This window comes from Hippocampus comes, unplaced genomic scaffold (assembly GCF_001891065.2).
Source record: "Hippocampus comes isolate QL1 unplaced genomic scaffold, H_comes_QL1_v1.1 scaffold147, whole genome shotgun sequence".
Lineage (NCBI taxonomy): Eukaryota > Metazoa > Chordata > Actinopteri > Syngnathiformes > Syngnathidae > Hippocampus > Hippocampus comes.
In genome coordinates this window covers 1-24,762 of record NW_017805009.1, presented here as the reverse complement: position 1 = coordinate 24,762, position 24,762 = coordinate 1, and the positions used below count along the sequence as shown (strand labels likewise).

Here is a 24,762-nt window from a genome sequence, read left to right as displayed (position 1 = left end):
ACACACACACGCACACACACACACACACACACACACACACACGCACACACACACACACACACACACGCACACACACGCACACATTAGAATTAACAACACCGTAAAGACAAGGTGATTTTTTTGTGTGTGTGAAATATTTGCAAATTTATGAAAATTAAAAAAAAAAAGTAATCACATGCATTCAAGTCACAGGACAACTCTGTGGTTGTCCTTGAGTGGCCCAGCCAGAGCCCAGACTTCAATACGAACACATCTGGAGAGATCTGAAAATGGCTGTGCAGGACACTCCCCATCCAACCTTTTGGAGCTTCAGAGCTGGGCTGCAAGGAGGACCAGCATAAACTCTCACATTTGGTCTTGTTGATGCCAACAACTCCCAGGATAGACCACCACCCGCTCCCTGTTATTAAAAACAACAACAACAATTTAATAGACCATTAGAGTTTTGCTGGTGTCACCATCTTCCAACAAAAACAGCATAAGGCTGGTTTAGGTTTTTCTTTTTTTTGCAGGGGTGGCATCATGTTTAGAAAGACTTGGGGCTGTAATAAAAACAAATTAGTTTTAAAAAATCGTTTTATGAAAACTTATTACAGACAACCGAAGCGCGTTAACGTTGCGTCGCGTCACACCTGCATTGCAAATAAAACCGTTAGAGGGCGCTGGATTTTGTCTCCATGTTCGTCGCAGCAGCTTGTGTGACTTCTGACACCGGAAACAGAAAAACTGGAGCCCGGAAATGGTCGAACGCTCGTGTTAGCGCCGTCTTGTAACGTAACGCGAGCGTGAATTTGACTGAAGGGGGATCATTTTTCTTTAAAAAATTCATGATACACGTTCAAGTCTTACGCTGATGAGTCCCATATCCACTTGCAAGAAGAGTGTGCAACGAGTGGTGTGGTAAATTTGAGCCTGTATCACGTTATTTTCAAAACTACGCTGAAAGCTAACAAAGTGGCACCATGGCGGATGTTACCGCTCGTAGCCTGCAGTATGAATACAAGGCGGTGAGTATATTTTGCAGCATCCCTAGCTTATTGAACTTCACCTGGGTTTTCATATTTGTTTAAATTGGTTTAATACGATATGAAATACGCTGACTGAGTATATTGGTTCTTACCTTTCACAGTTTATGTTAGCATGTCCATTAGCGGTTAGCCTCACTTGGACCCAATTCATTGTGTATTTTGTGAACCACAGAATTCGAACTTGGTCTTGCAAGCTGATCGCTCTCTGATCGACCGGACACGGAGAGATGAACCTACTGGAGAAGTGCTGTCCCTGGTGGGGAAGCTGGAGGGAACCAAGATGGGAGACAAAGCTCAGAGGACAAAACCTCAAAAACTGGAAGAGAGACGCGACAAGTTAGTACTGTTATGATAAATTTCTTCTTACATTTCTGTATATCAGACAAGGTCTTACGAATATACACATCATAGTTCCTCACGTGCATTGTCTGCCGTTTAAGTTGATGTGTAATTTAATATCATTCATATATATACACTTTTGCTTTAGTTCAGTGATAGATACTTAGATACTTGGTTCTGAGGTTGTTAAAATTTATTAAATGTGTATCGGTTAAGCATGTTCCTTCATGACAGACAGCTATTTCACATTCTCATACAATGCATTATAACACAAAGAACATGGAGATATGAAAATAGGTTATCACAAATTTCACTGAATGATCTAGAATGTAACCAAAGACTCAAAAGTATTTTTTTTTTCTATCCTTAAAACTTTCTGTAATTATTAGAAACCTTAAGACACATGTATTGTGGGTTCTATAAGGTGTTTTATACATTTAAAATATTTCTTCAGATCTTTCGTTTGGTCAAGTCATTCTTTTGATTTCTTTGTTCACGCAGGAGACGGAAAAGGGATGAGGACAGACATGATATCAACAAAATGAAGGGCTTTACTCTTCTGTCAGAGGGCATTGATGAAATGGTCGGAATTGTATACAAACCCAAAACAAAAGAAACCAGGGAGACTTATGAAGTTTTGCTCAGCTTCATCCATGCTGCTTTGGGAGATCAGGTGTGAAAATGCAACCTTTTGACATCTGAACTTTTGTTTCAAATGAATGTCCAATAACAATAACTGAATTAACTTGACTGTTGTCTCCCTACAGCCGCGTGATATTCTGTGTGGAGCAGCAGACGAAGTCTTGGCAGTGCTAAAGAATGATAAAATGAGGGATAAGGAGAGGCGGCGTGAGGTGGAGCAGCTTCTTGGACCTGCCGATGACACACGCTACCACGTGCTGGTCAACCTGGGCAAGAAAATCACTGACTATGGGGGTGACAAAGATTTGCAGAATATGGGTATGTTCAAAAGAAGCAACTGGGTGGTAAGGTCTGGCTGCCAAAGAACTGTTAAATAAGCATTTTCTAAAAAAATCTTCACTTTTTGTGTAGATGACAACATTGATGAAACATATGGCGTTAATGTCCAATTTGGATCTGATGAGGAGGTATGTTTTATCTTGTAAGAGAATTTCGGGGAAACCAGTTTTGCACCCAAGTGGTGATTATTTTTTACTGTATTGCTCCTCAGGAGGGTGATGAAGACAAGTATGGAGAAGTGCGTGATGAGCACTCAGATGAAGACAGTGAAGGAGAGGAAGCTGATGTTGGCTGCGCTCTTTCCGCCAACGTAAGTTAACAATCTGCTTAAGTAGTTGAGATGAAGTCAGCCTGATTGTGTACGGATGACTCTCCTCGTCCCATTTAGCTTGGTGTCACAGGCGATGTCATGACTGTAAAGAAAAAGGATCTCCACCCTCGAGACATTGACGCCTTTTGGCTCCAACGACAGTTGAGTCGCTTTTATGATGATGCTATCGTCTCTCAGAAGAAAGCTGACGAGGTTCTAGAAATCCTCAAGGTTTGTTAACCCTCTTGTGCTTTGACGTCTCAGTGTGTTGTTGTTTTTACAAACTCCGTTTTTGTCTCTTTTCTTCAGACTGCCAGTGATGACAGGGAGTGTGAAAACCAGCTTGTATTGCTTCTTGGCTTTAACACTTTTGACTTCATCAAAATCCTTCGCCAACATCGTCGCATGAGTAAGTGCTTGTTGCTTTAGTTATTTCGTTATTCTGGCATGGAACTAGGTGCATATTTGCATAATTGACAGTGAAATATGTACACTGTCTTGTGAGTCTAAATTTAGTTTCCATGTTTTTTTGCTACACACAGTTCAGTATTGTACAATGCTGGCAAGTGCTCAAAGTGAGGCAGAAAAGGAACGAATCACAGGAAAAATGGAGTCTGATCAGGAATTGTCAAAGATTCTCTACCAACTGCAAGAGACAGAGAAGGAGGATATTATTCGGGTAAGGTGTAGCTATGCATTTTTTAGTATGCAATTATTCTTGATTTTTATATTAAAAAAAATGATGTCATATCTTGTTGGGGTTTTTGTTTTTTTTTTGTTTTTGTAGGAGGAGAGATCCCGTAGGGAGAGGGTAAGGAAGTCCCGTGTGGATGACATGGAAGCGATGGACACAGGTCACGGAGAGGTAAATATGCAACACAGCATATTGACACTTACTGTGTACATGTTGTCACGATTAGCTAAAGAAATAGCCATTGCAAAATTACATACAGGCCACTTAAAATGGTCTACTGTACTACGACTGAGCGATATATTTATCGTATCGATATGAACATTCAAATTATTCATGTTGAAAATTGTAACAATATCAGTCAACTATGTAGACTTTAGATGCTTGCACTGCGTGTACAGCTCAGGCCAACCAGCCACATACCTCCTTTTGAGTTTGGTGTGGATCGATAGCTAAGGCCAGTCAATGACAATCATCTGACATGTAGGGAGGGAGAAAGAGAGACACACACAAGATGACAATTTCCTTTTCATATGTACCTCTGGATAAAATAGTAAAGTTGTGGTAAAAAGGTATGCAGGCAGTGCACACCTCTCCAGTCCATTCAAGTGATTGAGGGAGTCCCTGTTTTTTGTCTTAATTATCGCCCACGTCCCCTTTCTGTATCAACCTGTGTGTTCTTTGACTGATGCTTTTTGCGGGTTAAGAAAAGGTATACAATACAACATATTGTATGGTGACCCTCAAAATACACAATTTTCACATTGCAGATGATGACTGTCGGTAAGTTATAATTAAGAAGCTGCACTGTCCACATCGTTTCGTGTTGTTTTGCTTTTATCAAAATTCTTTTCACTGAACCTATGGTAATAGTTAATAGTTGTTGAAAAGTTATTGAAATATTTGGCATCAATATGGAGATATGAAATTTTGTTCGTATCGCTCAGTCCTAATGTGTACAAGTTGGAAAGTCGTTCATGACAGTTGTCCTTGTCCTACAGGCAGTTGCCCCCCGACAACTGTTGGACCTTGAAGACTTAACCTTCACTCAGGGAAGTCATTTCATGGCCAACAAGCGGTGCCAGCTGCCAGATGGTTCTTTCCGTAAACAAAGAAAAGGTTATGAAGAAGTGCATGTGCCTGCACTCAAACCTAAGCCCTTTGCTGATGATGAGGTTTGTGTTTTGCCTGATGTCCCCCATGTAAAACACTGGAAGTGTTGATGGATTTTTTTCCTCATTATCTTTCTCATTGCTCTTTAGGTGCTTGTTTCAATTGAGAAGCTGCCCAAATATGCACAGGCTGGCTTTGAAGGTTTCAAAAACCTAAACCGTATCCAGAGCAAGCTGTTTAAAACCGCCATGGATACTGATGAGAACCTGCTTGTGTGTGCACCAACGGTAGGTTGAATTAGTGCACCATCGAAGGGATGCATTGGGTTTTCCAATCCAGAGATTCTTTCACATCTGCTTTCTCTATAAACTCATTTTGATGTGTGTTTGTGTGTGTACAGGGAGCTGGTAAGACAAATGTTGCTCTGATGGCAATCCTGAGGGAAATAGGAAAGCACATAAACATGGATGGAACCATAAATGTGGATGACTTCAAAATAATCTACATTGCACCCATGCGCTCTCTCGTACAAGAGATGGTGGGAAGTTTTAGCAAGGTAAGTCGTACCACCTTCCAACATAGTTAATGGCTCACTGCGTTCCAACATACCATGTCTTCACCGTCTTTAAAAATAAATAAATAAAAGGGTTCAACCATTTCTCCTCTTTCAGCGGTTGGCGAGCTATGGAATTACAGTCTCTGAGCTGACAGGAGACCACCAACTGTGCAAGGAAGAGATCAATGCTACTCAAATTATTGTCTGCACACCTGAAAAGTGGGACATCATAACTCGTAAAGGTGGCGAGCGTACCTACACACAACTAGTGCGCCTCATCATCATTGTAAGTGCTGTCCCTGTGTTTTTTCAACTTTTTTGTTCTAGGAAATGTTTTGATATAACAAATGTGAATGTTTATGTAGGATGAAATCCACCTGCTTCATGATGACCGCGGGCCCGTGTTGGAGTCTCTGGTGGCGAGAACCATCCGCAACGTGGAGCTGACCCAGGAAGACGTGCGTCTGCTTGGTCTCAGTGCCACGCTCCCCAACTACGAGGATGTGGCAACCTGCCTGCGTGTTGATCCTGCAAAGGGCCTCTTCTACTTTGACAACAGGTATGCCATGTAAATGTGGAATGTTTAGCTAGGACCCTTTTTGTGGCTTGCTCAATTATAGCACCTGGTGTAAATAGTGACATGTGTCGCATTCTCTCTCCAGTTTCCGACCAGTTCCCCTGGAGCAGACTTATGTTGGCATCACAGAGAAGAAAGCCATTAAACGTTTCCAGATCATGAATGAAATTGTTTATGAGAAGATAATGGAGCATGCTGGGAAGAACCAGGTATATGTTGTATTACTGTGCATTCGAGGAAAACACTCTGGCCTGTGATCATTCTGACTTTTATTGAATCCTATAAACTACAATGAACCCCTATCTAGTCGCAAATTCACCACTTCGTGGCTTTTGTGCATATTTTTATAGCTGTTCTGTAACACCCTAAGATGCTGCCAAAATCCTGGCTAATAAGAATGTAGTAAGTAGTATCAAGGAAGTATGCTGACATGATATGTCTCACTATTTAGCATCTTTGTAAGTTAGTGCGAAGCTAAGTTTAGCCTGGGTTGTTAGCGGAAGTCACTTCACTACAAGTGTTTTTGCTCAGTGGGATTTGAAAAGCCCATGCTAACAAATGATGGAGGTTTTTGGTATTTGTAGCAGAGCTCAGTCTTAATTGCGCAGGTTTACTCTACACTGATGTTCAAACACATTTAGCCGGCTTCTAACTTTGGTTTCTTTATGCCAGGTGCTCGTATTTGTTCACTCCAGGAAAGAGACCGGAAAGACAGCCAGGGCCATTCGAGACATGTGTTTGGAGAAGGATACGCTGGGCCTTTTTCTTCGAGAGGGCTCAGCATCTACTGAAGTGTTGCGCACTGAAGCAGAACAATGCAAGGTAACAAGCACAAAGAAAATAACATACAATTAGCAGCTAATAACCGCTTTGAACACTTGTGCAAAATTCCAAAGGCCTTCATATTGCCCGAATTGCCTTTTATAGAACCTTGAGCTGAAGGATTTGCTACCTTACGGCTTTGCCATCCACCACGCTGGAATGACCAGAGTGGATCGTACACTGGTGGAAGATCTGTTCGCTGATAGGCACATTCAGGTTCTGGTGTCCACGGCAACCCTGGCTTGGGGTGTCAACTTGCCAGCGCACACAGTTATCATCAAAGGTACCCAGGTGTACAGTCCCGAGAAAGGCAGATGGACTGAGCTCGGTGCCCTGGACATTTTGCAGGTCAGCGTCGAGAGCATGCAAAGAAGTAAAGGCTCCTCCGACTGGCAAATACATTTGTGATTATAACCCAATTTCAGATGCTTGGTCGAGCTGGCCGTCCTCAGTACGACACCAAGGGAGAAGGAATCCTGATCACATCCCATGGAGAGCTGCAGTATTACCTGTCCTTGCTCAACCAGCAGCTGCCCATAGAGAGTCAGATGGTGGGCAAGCTTCCTGACATGCTTAATGCAGAGATTGTGCTGGGAAATGTTCAGAATGTGAAGGTAAGTTGCCGTCATGTACAGACGGCCCGCCGACATTAGTATTAAAGCAGTCACTGAAGGTTTTAAGCGTTTTGGGTGCTTTATTTTAGGATGCGGTGAACTGGCTGGGTTACACCTACCTGTACGTGCGCATGCTTCGCAACCCGACACTGTATGGCGTCTCCCACGATGACCGATCTACAGATCCTCTCCTGGAGCGGCGCCGAACTGACCTGGTGCACACAGCTGCCAGTGTCCTCGACAAAAACAGCCTCATCAAATACGACAAGAGGACTGGCAGTTTCCAGGTATGCACTTCTGTGTTTCTATGATCCTTTTTTTGTAGACTGCTTCTAATTGGTCTCTTTATCTCATCAAAGGTGACTGATCTGGGCCGCATTGCCAGTCATTTCTACATCACACACGACTCGGTTCAAACCTACAACCAGTTGCTCAAGCCGACCCTCAGTGAGATTGAGCTCTTCCGCGTCTTCTCATTATCTTCTGAGTTCAGGAACATCACTGTAAGAGAGGTATGATGGACTCCGGACATATCTAGTCACAGTTGTCTGATCACAACAAGATAACACGTCATGATGCATGGATGCTTACAATGCCGTGGGTTTGTTTTTTAGGAGGAGAAGTTGGAACTTCAGAAGCTGCTGGAGAGAGTTCCGATTCCAGTGAAGGAAAGCATTGAGGAGCCCAGTGCCAAGGTAGCTGTCAGTTGTCTCTGTACAATAAACATGACCAGACCAGACAAAATCCAGACATGGGTTTGAATGTCCAAAAGACAGACTGCATCCGATTTCTTGAAACACATTTATCATTTGTTATTAGTCATTGTCGTCATTATTATTTTTACTTTTGATAATGTTTTGTCTTTCCACAGATCAATGTGCTGCTTCAGGCGTTCATCTCTCAGCTAAAACTGGAAGGCTTTGCCCTCATGGCAGACATGGTGTATGTGACACAGGTATATACTGTTACTTATTTATTTAGGTTCTCATGTGTTGCCTGATCATGTTTGTCCAAGGAAATATGACCTCATACAACCAATGTTTTTCCAAAACAAGTGTGTTGACATCCTCTTGCAGAGTGCTGGAAGGCTGATGCGAGCTATTTTTGAGATCGTTCTGAACAGAGGATGGGCTCAACTCTCCGACAAAACCATGAATCTGTGCAAGATGATTGATAAGAGAATGTAAATCTTTCACAAAATCTCAAGTGATTGGTTTGCAAAGGCAATATACTAATATGTATTGTCATTTCTTCCAGGTGGCAGTCAATGTCTCCATTGCGACAGTTTAAAAAATTGCCAGAAGAAGTGATCAAGAAGATTGAGAAGAAAAACTTCCCCTTTGAGCGTCTCTATGACCTCAACCACAATGAAATTGGTGGGTTTCCCCCTTTCTAAATTCTCTACTCCATCTCCAGTCAGAATCATGTTTTTTTTTTTCTCTCCCCCCAGGGGAACTGATTCGAATGCCAAAAATGGGGAAGACCATCCACAAGTATGTCCACCAGTTCCCTAAACTGGACCTAGCTGTCCATCTGCAGCCCATCACCCGCTCCACACTCAAAGTGGAGCTCACCATCACGCCTGACTTCCAGTGGGATGACAAGGTCACTAATTGCAATGTCATGAACAGCAGATGATTTGCAGCATTGTACACTTGGCCGATAATGTTTTTATGTGGCATGTTTTAGATTCACGGTTCTTCAGAGGCTTTCTGGATCCTGGTGGAGGACGTCGACAGTGAGGTCATCCTCCACCATGAGTACTTTCTGCTCAAAGCCAAATACGCCCAGGATGAGCACCTTGTGACCTTCTTTGTCCCTGTGTTCGAGCCTCTGCCCCCACAGTACTTTATTCGCGTGGTTTCTGACCGCTGGCTCTGTAAGCGAAGCGTCTTTTATAGACTCCGCTTTGTGTTGTCTCTGTAAACTTTTCCAGTAACTTCTTGAATTGCTGTATTTGTAATTGTTTCAGCTTGTGAGACCCAGCTTCCGGTGTCATTCCGTCACCTTATCCTCCCTGAGAAGTACCCCCCACCCACAGAGTTGCTTGACCTGCAGCCTCTTCCTGTCACTGCTCTCAGGAACTCTGCCTTTGAAGCCCTCTACCAGAACAAGTTCCCCTTCTTCAACCCAATTCAGACACAAGGTACAATCAACAGGGCAATGTCGATCATCTTGAATTGAACCAAAGGGAGCATTTTCATTTTGGATTGATTTTAATTCTCTCTTCCTCCAGTGTTCAATGCAGTGTACAACAGTGATGACAATGTGTTTGTGGGAGCCCCCACTGGCAGTGGAAAGACAATCTGTGCTGAATTTGCGATTCTGAGGATGCTGCTCCATAACGCGGAAGGTCGCTGTGTCTACATCACCCCCATGGAGGCACTTGCAGAGCAGGTAAGGTCGCATTTGAAGCAGTCATTTTATGGAATTATTTGAGTTTATATGTCAGGACAAGTTCTTATTATTTTTTTCTAATCAATGTTTTTTTTATTTTAGCAGCTTCTATAGTTCAAAGTGTGCCATGGGTGGCGTGCGCTCATTTACAAAAATACAGTCCATCTTGCCAGCTTATCAATTTTAGGTGGCTTCATTTAACGTCATTTGCTGATTTTTCTTTTGAGTCACTTTTACTTCCATTAAGAAGCAAACAATATGAGTGGAATCTCTTTCAAATTGTGTGTATGACAAGAAAGGAGCCCAGTGAAAGACAATCACGCTGAACATTGCCAAAGACATAATGTCCATTTATACGTTGCAAAAGCAGTGATGTTGGAAACTTTTGCAGCAGAGGTCGCCTTGCCTTATCTGTCAAACGCAACATGAGAAAAGGGCTTGGGAAGGGGAGTGGTGCAACACTTTGTCAACAGACACATGGATCAGCTAGAAAACGGATTTGATGATGATAAATTGTTGTACATTTAGCAGTGTGATTTATTAAGGATCATATTTACGTTCGTGTTTTGACTTGGCTTCAAGCAGAAGGACTAGTCACGTGATCCGTATAAATAATTTCTGTTGTGCAAGTTCATGGTGGTGGGAGGGGCAAAACTTGTTTTGATTGTCAGTTGCTTTTTTGCTCAGCGAAGGGCTGAATATCGATTGAAATAGGAAAGTCCCATTTTTGTGAGTTGGGGGGAGGACAAAACTGTTTTTATTTGAAGGACAAAGCGCACCGCACAACTCGAAGGCCAGAGTTGTTTCAAATCCTCTTTCTCTACTTCCCCCGGTCAGGTGTTTGTCGACTGGCACCAAAAGTTCCAAGACTTTCTGAACAAGAAGGTGGTGTTGCTGACAGGGGAAACAAGCACAGATCTGAAACTGTTAGGTAAAGGAGACATCATTGTCAGCACCCCGGATAAATGGGACATCCTGTCTCGCCGTTGGAAGCAGAGGAAGAATGTCCAAAACGTCAGTCTTTTTATTGTGGATGAGACGCACCTCATTGGAGGAGAAAATGGAGTAAGAATAAAGTCGCAAGCTAAAGTCCATTTTTTTTTTTTTAAATGGGACATTCAGCATGATTGTGAAACCTTTGTTTTTCAACAGCCTGTGCTGGAGGTCATCTGTTCACGGATGAGGTACATCTCCTCGCAGATTGAGCGGCCCATACGGATCGTGGCGCTCAGCTCATCTCTGTCCAACGCCAAAGACGTCGCTCACTGGTTGGGTTGCAGCACCACGGCCACATTCAACTTTCACCCAAACGTCAGGCCTGTGCCCCTGGAGCTGCACATCCAGGTGTGGAAAAGTTTGTCCCGTTAAGTTTCAAACAGTTAGTAGCAAGTTCAATACTCCTCTCTGAAGTTTCCCTTCTGATGTTTTAGGGCTTCAACGTGAGTCACACTCAGACTCGCCTGCTCTCCATGGCCAAGCCGGTGTATCACGCCATCATGAAGCACTCGCCCTCCAAACCAGCAGTGGTGTTTGTGCCGTCCCGCAGGCAGACTCGCCTTACGGCCATCGACATCCTCACATTTTGTGCTGCTGATGTGGTTCCTCAGAGGTCAGTCTGCCTTCCTGTTGGTGCCCGGTCACATTCGCAGTGGAGAGTACTCTCCTCCCACTAAATCATAGTTCACCTATTGTTAATCACAGAGCATGTCTGTCAAGGACGCTTTTAGAATCCAATACCCCCATATTGCAGGTCTTTCTATTGGTCTGGAACGTAACCCCCCTCAATGAATGCGGGTACGTTGTAAATGATTGTCATCCTTCAGGTTCCTACATTGCACTGAGAAAGATCTTGAGCCTTTCCTGGATAAGATAACCGACGCGACCCTGAAGGAGACTCTGGCCAACGGTGTGGGCTACCTCCATGAGGGCCTGTCCGCAACCGAACGGAAAATAGTGGAGCAACTCTTCAACTCAGGTACGACCACTGATGTTCTGCACTTTCGCCGCACTTATTTGACTGTGAATGTTTCAAAGCTCATCATTTCTGTTTTGATCTTGTTTTCCAGGGGCTGTTCAGGTAGTTGTGTCATCTCGCTCTCTCTGCTGGGGGGTCAACATCTCCGCCCATCTTGTCATCGTCATGGACACGCAGTACTACAATGGCATCATACATGCGTAAGTAAAGTGAAACGCTGTGAACATTTCGGGGTACTGCTGATGCAGTCATAAACGAGAAATCACAGATACATACTCTGAAAACATCAAATTTTAAACAGCAAGCACCAAAGTAGATTTTCACTCATGCAAAATGCCACAGAATGGACTTAAATTTAATTGACTAATATGACAGTAACATATTGAAAAATTGTGGGATTAAATTAATCAATTATATAATTGATTGTGGACATTATTACTATATTCCATTTTAATCATTTTTTTTCTGTGTTACTCATGTATTCCTATTAGATTTTTGTTGACAAACAATAAAATGGAAAAAAATCATTTCTATCTATCCATCCATCCTTAAAGGGGCAGCGTGCAAGATAAGCATATGATGAAATCCGGCATTTGTGTTAATTGTCAATCATTCTTGCAGCTACGTGGACTATCCCATATACGACGTCCTCCAGATGGTAGGCAAAGCCAACAGACCTATTCTTGATGATGAGGGACGCTGTGTGATCATGTGTCAGGGCTCCAAGAAGGTATGCGCTTTTTCTTAGGCTAAATAAATGAATGGGTCAACAACAATTAAGCTTGTTTTTCCTCCCCTTTCGTTAGGACTTCTTCAAGAAGTTCTTGTATGAGCCCCTGCCTGTGGAATCCCACTTGGACCACTGTCTCCATGACCACTTCAATGCGGAGATTGTCACCAAAACGGTGGAGAATAAGCAGGACGCTGTGGACTACCTGACTTGGACATTCCTGTATCGTCGTATGACCCAGAACCCCAACTACTACAACCTGCAAGGTGAATACGTGTTTGTCTTGTCGACATGGAGAAGAACAAGCAGGTGAGTGAGCCCAGACAGGAACCCGCTGACTCGGTGCTGACCTTGTGCCAGGCATGTCCCATCGCCACCTGTCTGATCACCTGTCGGAGTTGGTGGAACACACACTCCATGACCTGGAGCAGTCCAAGTGCATCAGTATCGAGGACGAGATGGATGTGGCGCCGCTCAACTTGGGCATGATTGCCGCCTACTACTACATCAACTACACCACCATCGGTTTGTGCCATCATATTGGAATACAAGAACCCAATTAATCGCGTCTTCAGTAGATCTCAGTGGTGTCCTACATAATGCAAAACGTGGCACGACACAGAAAGTCAAAATGTGGACTTGTCTGTCGGTTGTAAAAACCCATAAATGCTCGATTTCCAACTGAAGTGTTGTTTTGTTGGGCAGAGCTGTTCAGCATGTCCCTCAACGCCAAGACAAAGATCCGTGGCTTAATCGAGATCATTTCCAACGCTGCAGAGTACAAAAACATTCCCATCAGGCATCATGAGGACACGCTCCTCCGACAGGTAAAATGCGTCTTGCTAAAACCTGCCCAGTAGACCGCGCGGATATAAACAAGTATCAAAAATCGCAAGCATCTGGTTTTGTCAATTGCAGCTGGCTCAAAAGGTACCCCACAAACTGAACAACCCTAAGTTCAACGACCCCCACGTGAAGACCAATCTGCTGCTCCAAGCGCACCTCTCCAGGATGCAGCTGAGTGCCGAGCTGCAGTCCGACACCGAGGAGATCCTGAGCAAAGTGTGCATTTAGAAGCAGGTTTTACTTTTCACGTGCCGTGGGACAGCTTCAGTAAACGTCCCTTGTGGTGTTGTGCTTGTCAGGCAGTGCGTTTGATCCAGGCCTGCGTGGATGTGCTGTCCAGTAACGGTTGGCTGAGCCCTGCTCTGGCGGCTATGGAGTTGGCCCAGATGGTCACACAGGCCATGTGGTCTAAGGATTCCTACCTCAAACAGCTCCCGTTCTTCACCTCGGAGCACATCAAGCGCTGCGTGGACAAGGTACACAAACGTCTTGTCTTTTGTCTCTGAAGACCATTCCACATACGAGCTTTGGAGTCATGAGCCGTCCTGAATGAACTAGGGTGTGGAGAGCATCTTTGACATCATGGAGATGGAGGATGAAGACAGAAGTGCTTTGCTGCAACTCTCTGACGCTCAGATGGCCGACGTGGCCCGCTTCTGTAACCGCTATCCCAACATCGAGCTGTCTTACGAGGTGGCCGAAAAGGACAACATCAAGAGGTTTGCCTCTTAACTTTTCATATTGAGGTTCATCTTCATCAAGGATTTGATTGTTTCGAATTGGACTGTGTATTAATAACAAACTATCATCGGAATAATCGCAACGCTTCAGTGAACGGCACTTTTTTTTTCTTTGTTCTCAGTGGAAATCCAGTTCTGGTTCAAGTTCAACTGGAGCGAGAGGAAGAGGTCACTGGGCCTGTCATTGCACCTATGTTCCCTCAGGTATTCATTTGAAGTTCTTAAATCATTTTAACAGTTGTAATATATACAAAAAGAGCTGAGTGATTGTAGTTTACCGATGTCTACAAACTGTACTGACTGGTAGTGGAATGTTGAGCTTCCTGGGGGCGTTGGTGAAATCTGACCTTGAAGCGTTATAAACGCTTTTTTTTTTTTTTTGTAATTTTATTCTTTAGAACTGAATGTGATTGTTGTGCTGGTTTACTTAATATTTGAAAAATGTTACAGCAATTAGTTTCTAATCTGACAATAAATACAATTCCCCAGAATCGCGAAGAGGGCTGGTGGGTTGTGATTGGAGACCCCAAGTCCAACAGCCTCATCTCCATCAAGCGACTGACTCTCCAACAGAAAGCAAAGGTCTGTTGGCTGCACTCTTCCTGTGTGAAGCCTGTGAGCACACTCCATGTTAAACCAGCCTTCCATCCCTTTCCGACAGGTCAAACTGGACTTTGTTGCACCGGCAATGGGCGTTCACAACTACACGCTGTACTTCATGAGCGATGCCTACATGGGTTGCGACCAGGAGTACAAGTTCAGCACAGACGTGAAAGAGGCCGACAGTGATGCAGACAGTGACTCCGACTGATCTGAGAAGCAGCACAACAGATCCCTGGAAGTTTGATTTTCTGTACATACGTCATAGGGTTTATTTACTCTCAACTCAAATAATTGTTTTCTGACTTTTTATTTACAACTTTTGGGTATGTGTTCAGGTCAGTTTTATTATGATGTACACTGATGCAGAAGAAGTGAATATTTTTAGTTTAGGAACATACACAATCATTCAGATTTCATATTACCTGTAGGCACTTTGTTGTTGTCCCACAACATTCAAGTTTGTCTTGCCACAATAAGTTAAACAGTGGGTCACTCAGTGACTCAAGTTAATTTTGACCAGTCCATGTGTTTTTAGTAATCTGAGTTTTGCAATAAAGAAAAGTCTTGTAGTTGCGTTGCCGTGATAATTCATCGAAACATTTGAAACCTATTATAAGGCGAGTTGTTGGATGGACTATGCTTTTTTTTTTTTTTTTTTTAACACCTTAATTAATGAAGATGAATGAGACTGAAGCACACATTTGGGATTGTGACTTTGTAGCAACAAAGAGGTCAGTGCAGTGATGTGGACCATAGTCAGTCCTGCTCTTGGAACCTCCAGATGGCAATGTCACCGCTGTCGCTACAAGTAGCCAGCAGTCCTGCTTCTTTTGGATTCCATGCCACACTGTTGACGTCCTGGCTGTGAGCTTTGGGCATGTGTGCAGCCAAGGAGAATAGCGGTTGGTCAGGGTCAGTTGATGACTCCTCCTTAAACACTCGCACTGCGTCGTCACCGCTGGCTGTTGCCAGGGCACCAGTCAGACGACACCTAAGAGGAACACGGGGTGATGTGTTCAGGAACTTTGTGGTGTGAATCGTACTCTCACTGTAATAAGCCAACTCAATGAAACAACCGCCCTCCCCCGAATAATCTTATTTGATCTACTTTCATCGAAAAAATGCAATTTACAAAACAAAGAGACCGATCTTACCAGTCAACGTCGTACACTGCGCGTCCATGGTAGCCAGAGAGCGTGCACACACACTTCCATGATATGTCACCTGACCACAGCACAAAAGGTTGAGGTAATTGAGGTAATCTTTGAAGTCAAGATGGCGCCCGAGTAGGCAGCCGTCAGCAAGTGCTCTCATGAGCCTTGCTTTTTTTGTTGTTTTTCTGTTTGTTTTGTCACTTTGTGTTTGTTGTTACGTCGTGTGGACCTGATGTGGACTTTTTTCAGCATTTTTTGGCCACGACATTCATCAAGGAGGAGACTCTGTGCTTGGTGGTTGCGCCTTTTCGGCAGCATGGGTATACCAGCACTGTTTTTGACTAGGAGGAATGTCGGCGCCAGTTGCTGGACAGTCCCGGGGCGCTTGTGTCTTGTGCCTGTAATGGGCAGCATTTTTCACAGCCCCGCTTTGTTCAGCGGAGAGATCGGTGCTGTTGAACGGTCTGCGGCTGGATGGATGCATGGCTTGAGGAGCCGACGATGAGAAGAAAGGAGCGTTAGCGCGGAGCGCTGATGCGGATTTGGAACTGGGAGTCGCGGCTTGGAGTTTGAAGCAGATTACGTGGGACAGGAGAAGTGAACTATAAAACTCTTTTCGTCAATGGACGCTACAGCTTCGTGTTTGCTTTCAAAACTTAGCTTGTAGCAGACGTGTGCACATTTTCAGCATGACGTCTCTGATCCACTGGTGAAAGGACACTTTGTTCCTCTCCTCTTTCATCTATAACTGCTTCGGACAACAAAGTGTATGCAGAAAAGTGGTGAAGATTGCGCAACTGTCTTGTGTCCTATGTGTTGTGTTGTGTTATTTTTGTTATTTTGATTTCAAAATGGCGCCGCGAGAGTGGCTGCCTTTCCAGCAGCTCCTATATTTTGTTGTTCTACTTCTTCCTTTCATAACTTTGCTGCTGTGAATTGTGAATTTCTCCATTGCGAGACTAATAAAGGTTTTCTTAATCTTCTTAATTTCCACAATGAGAACACAAGAGGAAGCTCATTTTGCCAATCAACTCACCTTGACCACTTTCAGCTAGATACTCCTTCCAAATCTTGACTGTGCGATCATCGCTGCATGACGCCAGCCTCTCTCCGGTGGCGCTGAAGGACAGATTCCACACGGTGGACGTGTGGCCCTGCAGTGTGGCCTGACACTCCCAGTCATCATCCACCTCCTTGTAAATACAAATGTTGTTGTCGTAGCTCGCTGAGACGAGAAGCTAGATGGACATTTATTTCAAAAAAATAAAATCAGTAAGAAGCAAGGAAGAAGAAATTGGTCAAGTGCTCGGACTCACTTCCTGTGTCGGGTGCCATGCTACATGTTTGACATCTTGCGTGTGGGAGTTCAGGACTGTAACACACTCGTAATCGTCCTCCTCATCCACTATGAAACAAAAGAGAGCAGATTGTCAACTGTGCTATTTGTACAAAAATGTTTGGTCTTGTCGATTAGGCTTACACTAAGATAAAGGCAAAGGAACAATGACAGAACAGTTAGCGACTTCAAACTGAGTTTTTACTGACACCTGCACAAAATTTTACCAAACAAGTCTGGCGTGATCATAAATTAGTCAGAAATCAGATTACAACAATATCCATCCATCCAATTTCAATGCAAACAAATGTGTATATCCTGTGCGATAAACAGGGGTTCACTCACTCTAAATCAACATGGGGCATGTAATACACACCTTCCCAAATCCAAACACTTTTGTCCCGGCTGCACGTTGCCAGAAGGTTCCCTGAAGGGGCCCAAGACACACATTTCACCTCATTCTCATGCCCCTCCAACACGGTCAAGCTCTGAAAGGAGAAGAGGAAAGCCTCTGTGATTTCATCAGAGGACAAACATTTCCAACAGTTTTAAAAATTAAAACGAACCTCAAAGTCATCATTTTTCTTCTTCCAGATGCACGTTGTGGCATCAAAGCTAGCAGAAGCCAGGTAATTCCCACAGGGAGACCATGCCAACTTTCTCACGGTGCGCTGGTGGCCGTCCTCCAGCACGCCCTTACAGACCCACGAGTCACCTGCAAGTACAATACCGTATGAGACAATGTGTCAAATAAAGTACACAAACATGAAGAACAGAAAATAGCTCACGAGTGTGGTACACCAATATGAACTTTGATCTGCTTGTTGTTTTTGTTGAAATAATTTTCATGTGAAAATGTAATTTACAGGTGATTCCGACATTTGAAAATATATTTCAGTTGTTAAATCATCCAGTGGACATAGATTTTTGCACATGACATTGTGATCTGCAGTGAATAACATTTAAAAGGCAAGCACTGGAAAGGAATTAAGATTAGCCCAAGTAAACCCGAATACTGTATACAGTGTTGGTGAATGAAGAGGGTTGAAGGGAGAAGAGTGATGCTACAAAGAGAAAATGAGCATACTTCACGAAAAGTGCATTCGCCTTGACAGTTTTAATTATACAGGATGGGGTGGGGGAGACTCACCCTCTCGTCCCCAGATCCGAATGGCCTTGTCGCCCCCACACGAGGCCAGGAGAGTCCCATTTGGATTCCAGCCAACGAACCAGCACCTCGAGTCCGGGTGCGCGTTCAATCTCTGAATGAGAGTCAAATTCTCCTTCATGTCTCAAGAGTCAGCTCCGATATTTGAATTTGGTTTGACTGACGCCGAATGTGACAGTTAACCCACGCGGGACTTTACGATGAAAAGACAGCACGCCGCTACTAAATAATGAGCCTGTCAAATATGTTGGTCTTGTTTCTTGAACGGAATATTAATAATAATATGGACATGAAATGGCAATCTCGGATTTATACCGCCAGACAAAGTGCGAAAGTTCAAAAGCAGAGCTAATACGGAAACAGCGCCATGTTTGTTATCGCCTTTTACGCAAGGCATTGTGGGACAGAAAATATCTTTCTTGATTTTAATTTTTGAAAAAATGAATTTATCTAAAAAAACTAGACATTGTGTGCAAAATCATGTGAGAACTTAATGATAAACAAAAATGTAAATGAGCGCATTCATTCATTTAGTTATTTGTTTATGTATTTCCGGCTGTAAATAAATGAAGCTTGAGATTCTGGGACTGATATGCCATTCTTCTACCAAACCACTTAGATTTTTTAGCATTCTTTTTGAAGTCAATTTAAAGAATCACAATCGTTTCTGGTTAAGCAAAGCCAGAGATTTTATTTATAATTATTATCAGATGAACGTGCCCTGAACCCATTATTCAGGTTCCAATACAGTTGATTAATCTCCGGTTAAAAAATGTAGGACAAATATACAAAATGCATTTACATTTTTGCACTGATTACTACAAGAATACGAAATTACAGACCTTGTGGGGTCGTATCGAGGTTATAAGATTTTACAACTATAACATATTTAGGCTTTATCCCAATAATCTAAAATAAAAAATATTATGTGAGGTATATATGCATAGCCAGTAACATGTGATTTTATTCTTTTATACAATACAATTCGAAATATTGTCATGTGTTCTGGAAAGTGTGTTGTTGCAGCTACCTGTTGTGAAAGTGCTATATAAAGATGAATTTAGTTGAGTTATGTGTTATACGTGTACACACAGAAAAAAAGTCTCAGTTTAATTGGAAACGTGACATATTTAGTTTATATTATAAGAGTATGCAAGAGAAATTTACACTTGCTATTTTGACATTCATCCATAGAGGTCAGCACTGAAGACTGTGTACCTAAAAAGCATGTTGAGACAGCGGCGAAAAAGAATGTGGTGAACAAGGAAGTCAATAAGTCTACGGGAAGCTGTTGTAGGCTGTCTTTTGTTTTGTTTGTTCTTTGGTTTCGTTTTTTCGTCGCAATCGTTATTTTTACGAGGACAGTTGTTTGGATTAAATGAAAATTCAGTGGTCAGTTTTCTTATGTTCATTTACTTGGTTTTGGGGTTTTTTTGGCGACGGTATTTGACGTTAGCTTTGGGCCAGCTTTAGACGCTAATAACAGAGCTAACAGGCCTGAAGGCCATCTGTTCATCGTTTGTCGACGATCCATTCTCTTGATCACCTGAAAGATTTTGGGACCGCGGCGATCGAAACATTTGCTTGCTGTTCATCCGATACGTGTTAGGCGTCGCTAAGTGTGCACTTGGGAGCGGAGTCCTCCGGACCAACTAATTACCAAGGACCGGACCAGCATGTATGCCCCACCGGGTTCGACCGGCCCTGGTGGTCGGAGAAGGAGAGGGGGTACTCCTTTGCCCAAGCAACCAGAGCGGAGCCTCGTCTCGGCTCTGCCCGGAGCACTTTCCATAACCGCCCTGTGCACGGCTCTTGCAGAACCAGCATGGCTCCGGGTTCATGGAGGCATCTGCCCCCGACAAGAGCTCGGGGTGGCAGATGTCCTGGGCTATATCGACCCCAAACTCCTGGGTGGTAAGGACAAGGACTCCTGTGTACACTCTGCTGGGAGACGCTGATATTTGTGTAATAAGTTGTTATATGACTCGGTCTTTCAGATAACTGCCTGAATCCACAGACCATATTGTTGCTCCGAGTGATCGCAGCCTTCTGTTTCCTGGGCATTTTTTGCAGCCTGACTGCATTTCTACTGGATGTGTTTGGACCTAAATACCCTGCCCTCAAAATCACACGGAGATATGCCTTTGCGCACATCCTCACAGGTCAGCCTTCCTATCTTGACTTTTGACAGACGTCCTGACAGTGAGTCACAGTACCAAAATTCGGACTGACAGAATATCTGCTTTAAGAATCTCGATACCGGTAAAGAAACAATACCATGGCCAAACATTAAAGTATTATCTCACGACTTATTGCATCTCCGAAGTTCGGGCCAGGTGCTCTATATGGCTTAAGTACAAACAGTATTGGTGAATTTCCTAGTCAAATGCAACCAGTCGAGTGCAAGTTTCCTTGTCGCCAAATAATTTACACTTCTTTGATTTCTATTTGAAGGGAAGTCGTTTAAATGTGTCACATCATAAAATTAAGGACGCTAGTGTTTGTCACTATTGGAGGTGTTCGCTCCTCTGCTCTGTGTGGCTTTTTAGCAGGCTGTAGCAGCTGGCCTTTACTGTTGGCTGTCAAAAGGAACTATTTCCTTATCTCACTTCCTACTTGTTCTTTCTGCACAAGTTGCAGACAGTCGGCAGGAATTGTAGAGGTTGTGGCCAATTCTCTTGTTTTGTTTCCTTTTTCTAATAGGGTTGACCAGCACCATTCTCTTGTTTTGTTTCCTTTTTCTAATAGGGTTGGTTGACCAGCACTACTTTTTCAGAGTGCAACTACTTACATTTATGTACTGACAATACTTGCAATTTTGATGGTGTATTATTTTAATTGGATATTGTTCAAAAACACAAAATTTTTACTTTGCTGCACTGTTTGTGTTCAAAGGTTGATCTTGCACTATTGACGCTTTTTGTTAGCTTGTCTATGGGGTTTCACATTATATGTTAGCACTAAGCTGGTGGAAATTTGCAAGACAAAGTTTCGTGGTTGCATGAATAGACGTCTTTTTTTTTTCTTTTTTTTTAACGTGCTGTATGTTGCACATGTAGCACCATTGACAATAAAGTTGACTTGACTTGACTTAAACTTCAAGTGGTCATCTCAATAAACCGCTTGAAGCAAGCACACATTGAGTCTTTGAAAGAACTGTTCGCTATCTTCCAAACTGCAGTCTGTACACACAAATGATGACAGAATTGATCGTACGTCTTTGACAGCCCGGTATCAAGTACTATAGTGTCCGAACGCTGCAGAGAGCTTTGGCTTCAGGTGTACAGACACCGTTACCTGCATTGTCACTGTCAGTCTTGTTACTAAAAAGTACATCGTGTTGTTTTATTTGACGGTGAGGTTTCAATACTTTTCTCGTAATGGTGTATCATGCAACCCTATGTGCTGGTCATGATTTGTTTCCAAGTGTCTCATTTCCCTAACAGTGTTCATCTGTGTTGCTTCCTCACAGTGTTGCAGTGTGCCACTGTCATAGGCTTCTGCTACTGGGCCTCAGAGCTCATCTTGTCGCTGCAGCAACAACACAAAAAATACCACGGTTCCCTTGTGTACGTCACCTTCGCCATCAGCTTCTACCTGGTGGCGGGTGCCGGCGGGGCCTCCATCCTCGCCACGGCCGCCAACCTCCTGCGCCACTACCCCACCGAGGAGGAAGAGCAGGCTTTAGAATTGCTCTCCGAGATGGAGGACAGCAGCGAAACATTCCCCGTCGACTACGACATTAGCAACCAGTTTCAGCCTCCGCCCGCGTACACGCCCTGACAGGGCGCGCGGCGTCATTCGCTTGAGGAGTCAACATGCTCGCAGTCAAATGGATATATTTGCAAATACTCTCAACAGCTGAATGCGGTGCGTGCAGCAAATGCACACACTCAACGACTGACAAAGCGCTTGGTTGCATGAGAGCTAAGAAATGGTTCTTGCTTTCACAGATGTTGATTTGCATGTAAATGGCTCGTAGGACTCGCCTCTTCATCTAAAGCAGAATGCTAACTCAACATGGCTGATGAAGTAATTGATCAAGCAGCCTGATCAATGCTGATTAGTACAATCAAAGCTGGCTGATGACCACTGTTTGATTGGCTTCCTAGTGGGTTGACCATTCTTTTTTCTTGATTTTTTTTTTCTCAATGTTTTAACAAGATGTATGTGCTTTGGTTACTGATACTTCAAAAGTACAGAAAAACACTTGAGGCATTTTTTTGACATTGCTTTTTTTTTTTTTAAAAAGTAACAAACACCCTTTATTTATTGATTAGTTAGATGTATCACTTTTCCTTCTCTGTCGCTGTTTAGTCTTACATGGTCACATTCTATGCTTGAGATGACACGAGAAAATACATTTTCTTTGCCAGGAGGACGACAAGCTCTCCACCACCGATGGAGATTAAGTAAACCGCTTTGCTCTAAAAGTAAGATTCACGTTGTACAGAAACCTCACTGCGTTAGTTGCTGTTGTTATGTCCTTACTATACAATTTGTTTCAATACAACTTTATTTGTACTGTGTGAATCAGTAGCGTTTCTGTTTATGTGAGAAATGTTGTGTGCTAATCTTAAAACCTTCTCATGGCATTTGTGTAAGAAGGATTCAAATTGTGATTAGTCTGGTTATCCAAGTTGATTGTGTGCTTTCCCATTTCACACAGTTCCTTCTTTTTATGACTTGATATTGGATTATTTGTTCATCATCGCTTTGTAAATACTGTTTATACATAAAAAAAAAGTAGTAAAAATATAACAGAACTATTTGTCTTTTGTTTTGGCATTTCCAGCTATGAATTTGAGACTATCACCAGATGTTGCACATACAGTACATACATATAACCAGAAGTGTTTGGACCTTGATGTCAGAGTTTTTGTACTCACTCAGAATTTAATAATGAAGTTCTACCTTTGCCCTGCATATCATTTTAAATCTGCAGAAACTATTAATGTTGTGGAGGGTGTATGAAAGTCATATTTAGTGAACAATTGTGAAACTGCATTGGAAAAAATGATGATATAGGAAATTTTGTTTGGTGCCGTTCCAGTGAGATTTATGAAGATGACTGCTTCCAAAAAAAAAAAAAAAAAACGCAAAAATGTTGTGGAGGGTGTATGAAAGTCATATTTAGTGAACAATTGTGAAACTGCATTGGAAAAAGTGATGATATAGGAAATTTTGTTTGGTGCTGTTCCAGTGAGATTTATGAAGATGACTGCTTACAAAAAAAAAACACGCAAATTTCCACAGCCATCATGATATGGGTTGCATGTCAGGTAAAGGCACTGAGATGATGACTGTCAATACATCTTCAAGAAAAGACAGGTTTCCATTAACATTTTAGACAATTTTCTTCTACCATCAATTGAAAGAGCGTTGATTATGAAATAAACTTTCAAGATGATAATGCATCTTGACATGCAGCAAAAACGTTCCATGAAGAAAGACACATCAGGTCAATGTCATGGTCTGCAATAATTTCAATCCAATTGAAAATATTTGGTGGGAATTGAGGAAAATGGTTCATGACAATTATCTGGCAAAACCAATCAGAGAACGTGGGCACCAGATTGATGACGAGTACTGTTTGTCACTCAATCAATACATGCTGTTTAGATTGGAGCTGGAAGAAAAGGGCTGGACATCTGGCAGACAGGGAAGATGCCTGGTGGGGCGGGGTCGTTACGGCTGATGCAGTGCTATTTAATTATTGTTTTCCTCCATATTATGCCCAAATTATAGAGGTGCCATCCCCTTTATCCATCTGTGGTAAAGTTATCAAACTGAGCCAATCCACTTCAGGGGCAGAATTCAAATGCATTGTTCACATTTCCAGAAACTTGCTTTACATATTTATGATACAAGCAGGAGCAAACAGAAGTAAAATAAACTGCTGGGTTTAGAATTTGAAGAATTAAGAGATTTGTGTGTCCTAGTGCTTTTTAAACATCATTCGAATGAATGCACCAACAATCACAGCATGCAAAACAGTGTCGGCTCTGATTGGCTTTTAGCAGGCAACTGCATGAGATAGAAAGACGCTCGATGCCATTTTCTAGTAAGCGAAGCTCAGCAAAATATGTATTTTTATTTAAGAATTGATCCTGCTTGCGAGTAAGTTCAGCAAGGTTCTGGATACGTGTGCATTTTAGCTCATGAAATCCGTTGCAACTTCGATGATCACTTGGAGACACAAATGCCATTCATGAGTCCAGTTGCGGACGTTACTTTGATTATGAAAGATGTGGCTGAGCTGTCGCGCACACTGTGAAAAAAATGGGTAATGAGAAGTTTTTGTCAATGTCATTCTAGTGGTGTAGTTAGTAGATTCTACTTTGTCGTTTGAAACCTCCCACTCGCTGAGATATTTCTGTGATGGCCAGTCGAGACGTTGAGACTCAAGTTGGTAGACGGTGTTACGTCGAGTAAGAGCCTTAGGCTTCAATTTAATCATCTTAAAAGAACACACAGCTTTGCTATGTGGCATGAAATCCAATATATTACTTAGGAGTGGAACAATCTGCATTGAATTAACTGCTTATTAGTGTGGCATCGTTTGCAGTTTGAATTAAAGACTGTTTGGAATACTGCTTTGCTTTCAAGACATCTAAGATAATTAATTTTGTATTAAGGGCTGAAAAACGTCACTGTGCTCAAGAGACTTCAGTTGATGAGACAAATAAATGAGGTACTGTACTAAAAAGGGAGGATGCACTGCAAGCTATCAGCGCAGGGCAAGGTCAGTCATCGCCCGACTCAGAAGATGCATTTTAGGC

At 42.8% G+C, this 24,762-nt stretch overlaps 3 protein-coding genes across 3 annotated transcripts; 2 read left to right on the top strand and 1 right to left on the bottom strand.

Annotated features, from left to right (window-relative positions):
* Positions 1 to 723: 723 nt before the first annotated feature.
* Positions 724 to 14,891, top strand: snrnp200 (small nuclear ribonucleoprotein 200 (U5)). Its single transcript, XM_019862096.1, has 44 exons — positions 724 to 1,007; positions 1,201 to 1,364; positions 1,869 to 2,040; positions 2,135 to 2,327; positions 2,421 to 2,476; positions 2,560 to 2,658; positions 2,737 to 2,889; positions 2,968 to 3,067; positions 3,201 to 3,337; positions 3,446 to 3,523; positions 4,351 to 4,524; positions 4,612 to 4,749; positions 4,863 to 5,018; positions 5,134 to 5,304; positions 5,384 to 5,577; positions 5,681 to 5,804; positions 6,268 to 6,417; positions 6,523 to 6,765; positions 6,843 to 7,031; positions 7,121 to 7,318; positions 7,391 to 7,543; positions 7,646 to 7,726; positions 7,903 to 7,986; positions 8,108 to 8,214; positions 8,289 to 8,407; positions 8,482 to 8,636; positions 8,721 to 8,910; positions 9,004 to 9,177; positions 9,268 to 9,428; positions 10,266 to 10,493; positions 10,581 to 10,772; positions 10,859 to 11,037; positions 11,252 to 11,403; positions 11,495 to 11,603; positions 12,025 to 12,133; positions 12,210 to 12,399; positions 12,494 to 12,658; positions 12,839 to 12,960; positions 13,052 to 13,195; positions 13,279 to 13,455; positions 13,538 to 13,698; positions 13,842 to 13,923; positions 14,209 to 14,301; positions 14,381 to 14,891. The coding sequence occupies exons 1-44, from the start codon at positions 963 to 965 to the stop codon at positions 14,528 to 14,530; spliced, it is 6,411 nt and encodes a 2,136-aa protein (XP_019717655.1). The 5' UTR covers positions 724 to 962; the 3' UTR covers positions 14,531 to 14,891.
* On the bottom strand, positions 14,647 to 18,381 carry ciao1 (cytosolic iron-sulfur assembly component 1). Its single transcript, XM_019862108.1, has 7 exons — positions 17,963 to 18,381; positions 17,379 to 17,527; positions 17,189 to 17,300; positions 16,793 to 16,881; positions 16,513 to 16,714; positions 15,477 to 15,546; positions 14,647 to 15,313 (listed from the first exon to the last, which is right to left on the bottom strand). The coding sequence occupies exons 1-7, from the start codon at positions 18,099 to 18,101 to the stop codon at positions 15,079 to 15,081; spliced, it is 996 nt and encodes a 331-aa protein (XP_019717667.1). The 5' UTR covers positions 18,102 to 18,381; the 3' UTR covers positions 14,647 to 15,078.
* Positions 18,382 to 19,221: 840 nt separating this feature from the next.
* On the top strand, positions 19,222 to 22,504 carry tmem127 (transmembrane protein 127). Its single transcript, XM_019862867.1, has 3 exons — positions 19,222 to 19,894; positions 19,978 to 20,142; positions 21,453 to 22,504. The coding sequence occupies exons 1-3, from the start codon at positions 19,657 to 19,659 to the stop codon at positions 21,761 to 21,763; spliced, it is 714 nt and encodes a 237-aa protein (XP_019718426.1). The 5' UTR covers positions 19,222 to 19,656; the 3' UTR covers positions 21,764 to 22,504.
* The last annotated feature ends 2,258 nt before the right edge of the window (positions 22,505 to 24,762 follow it).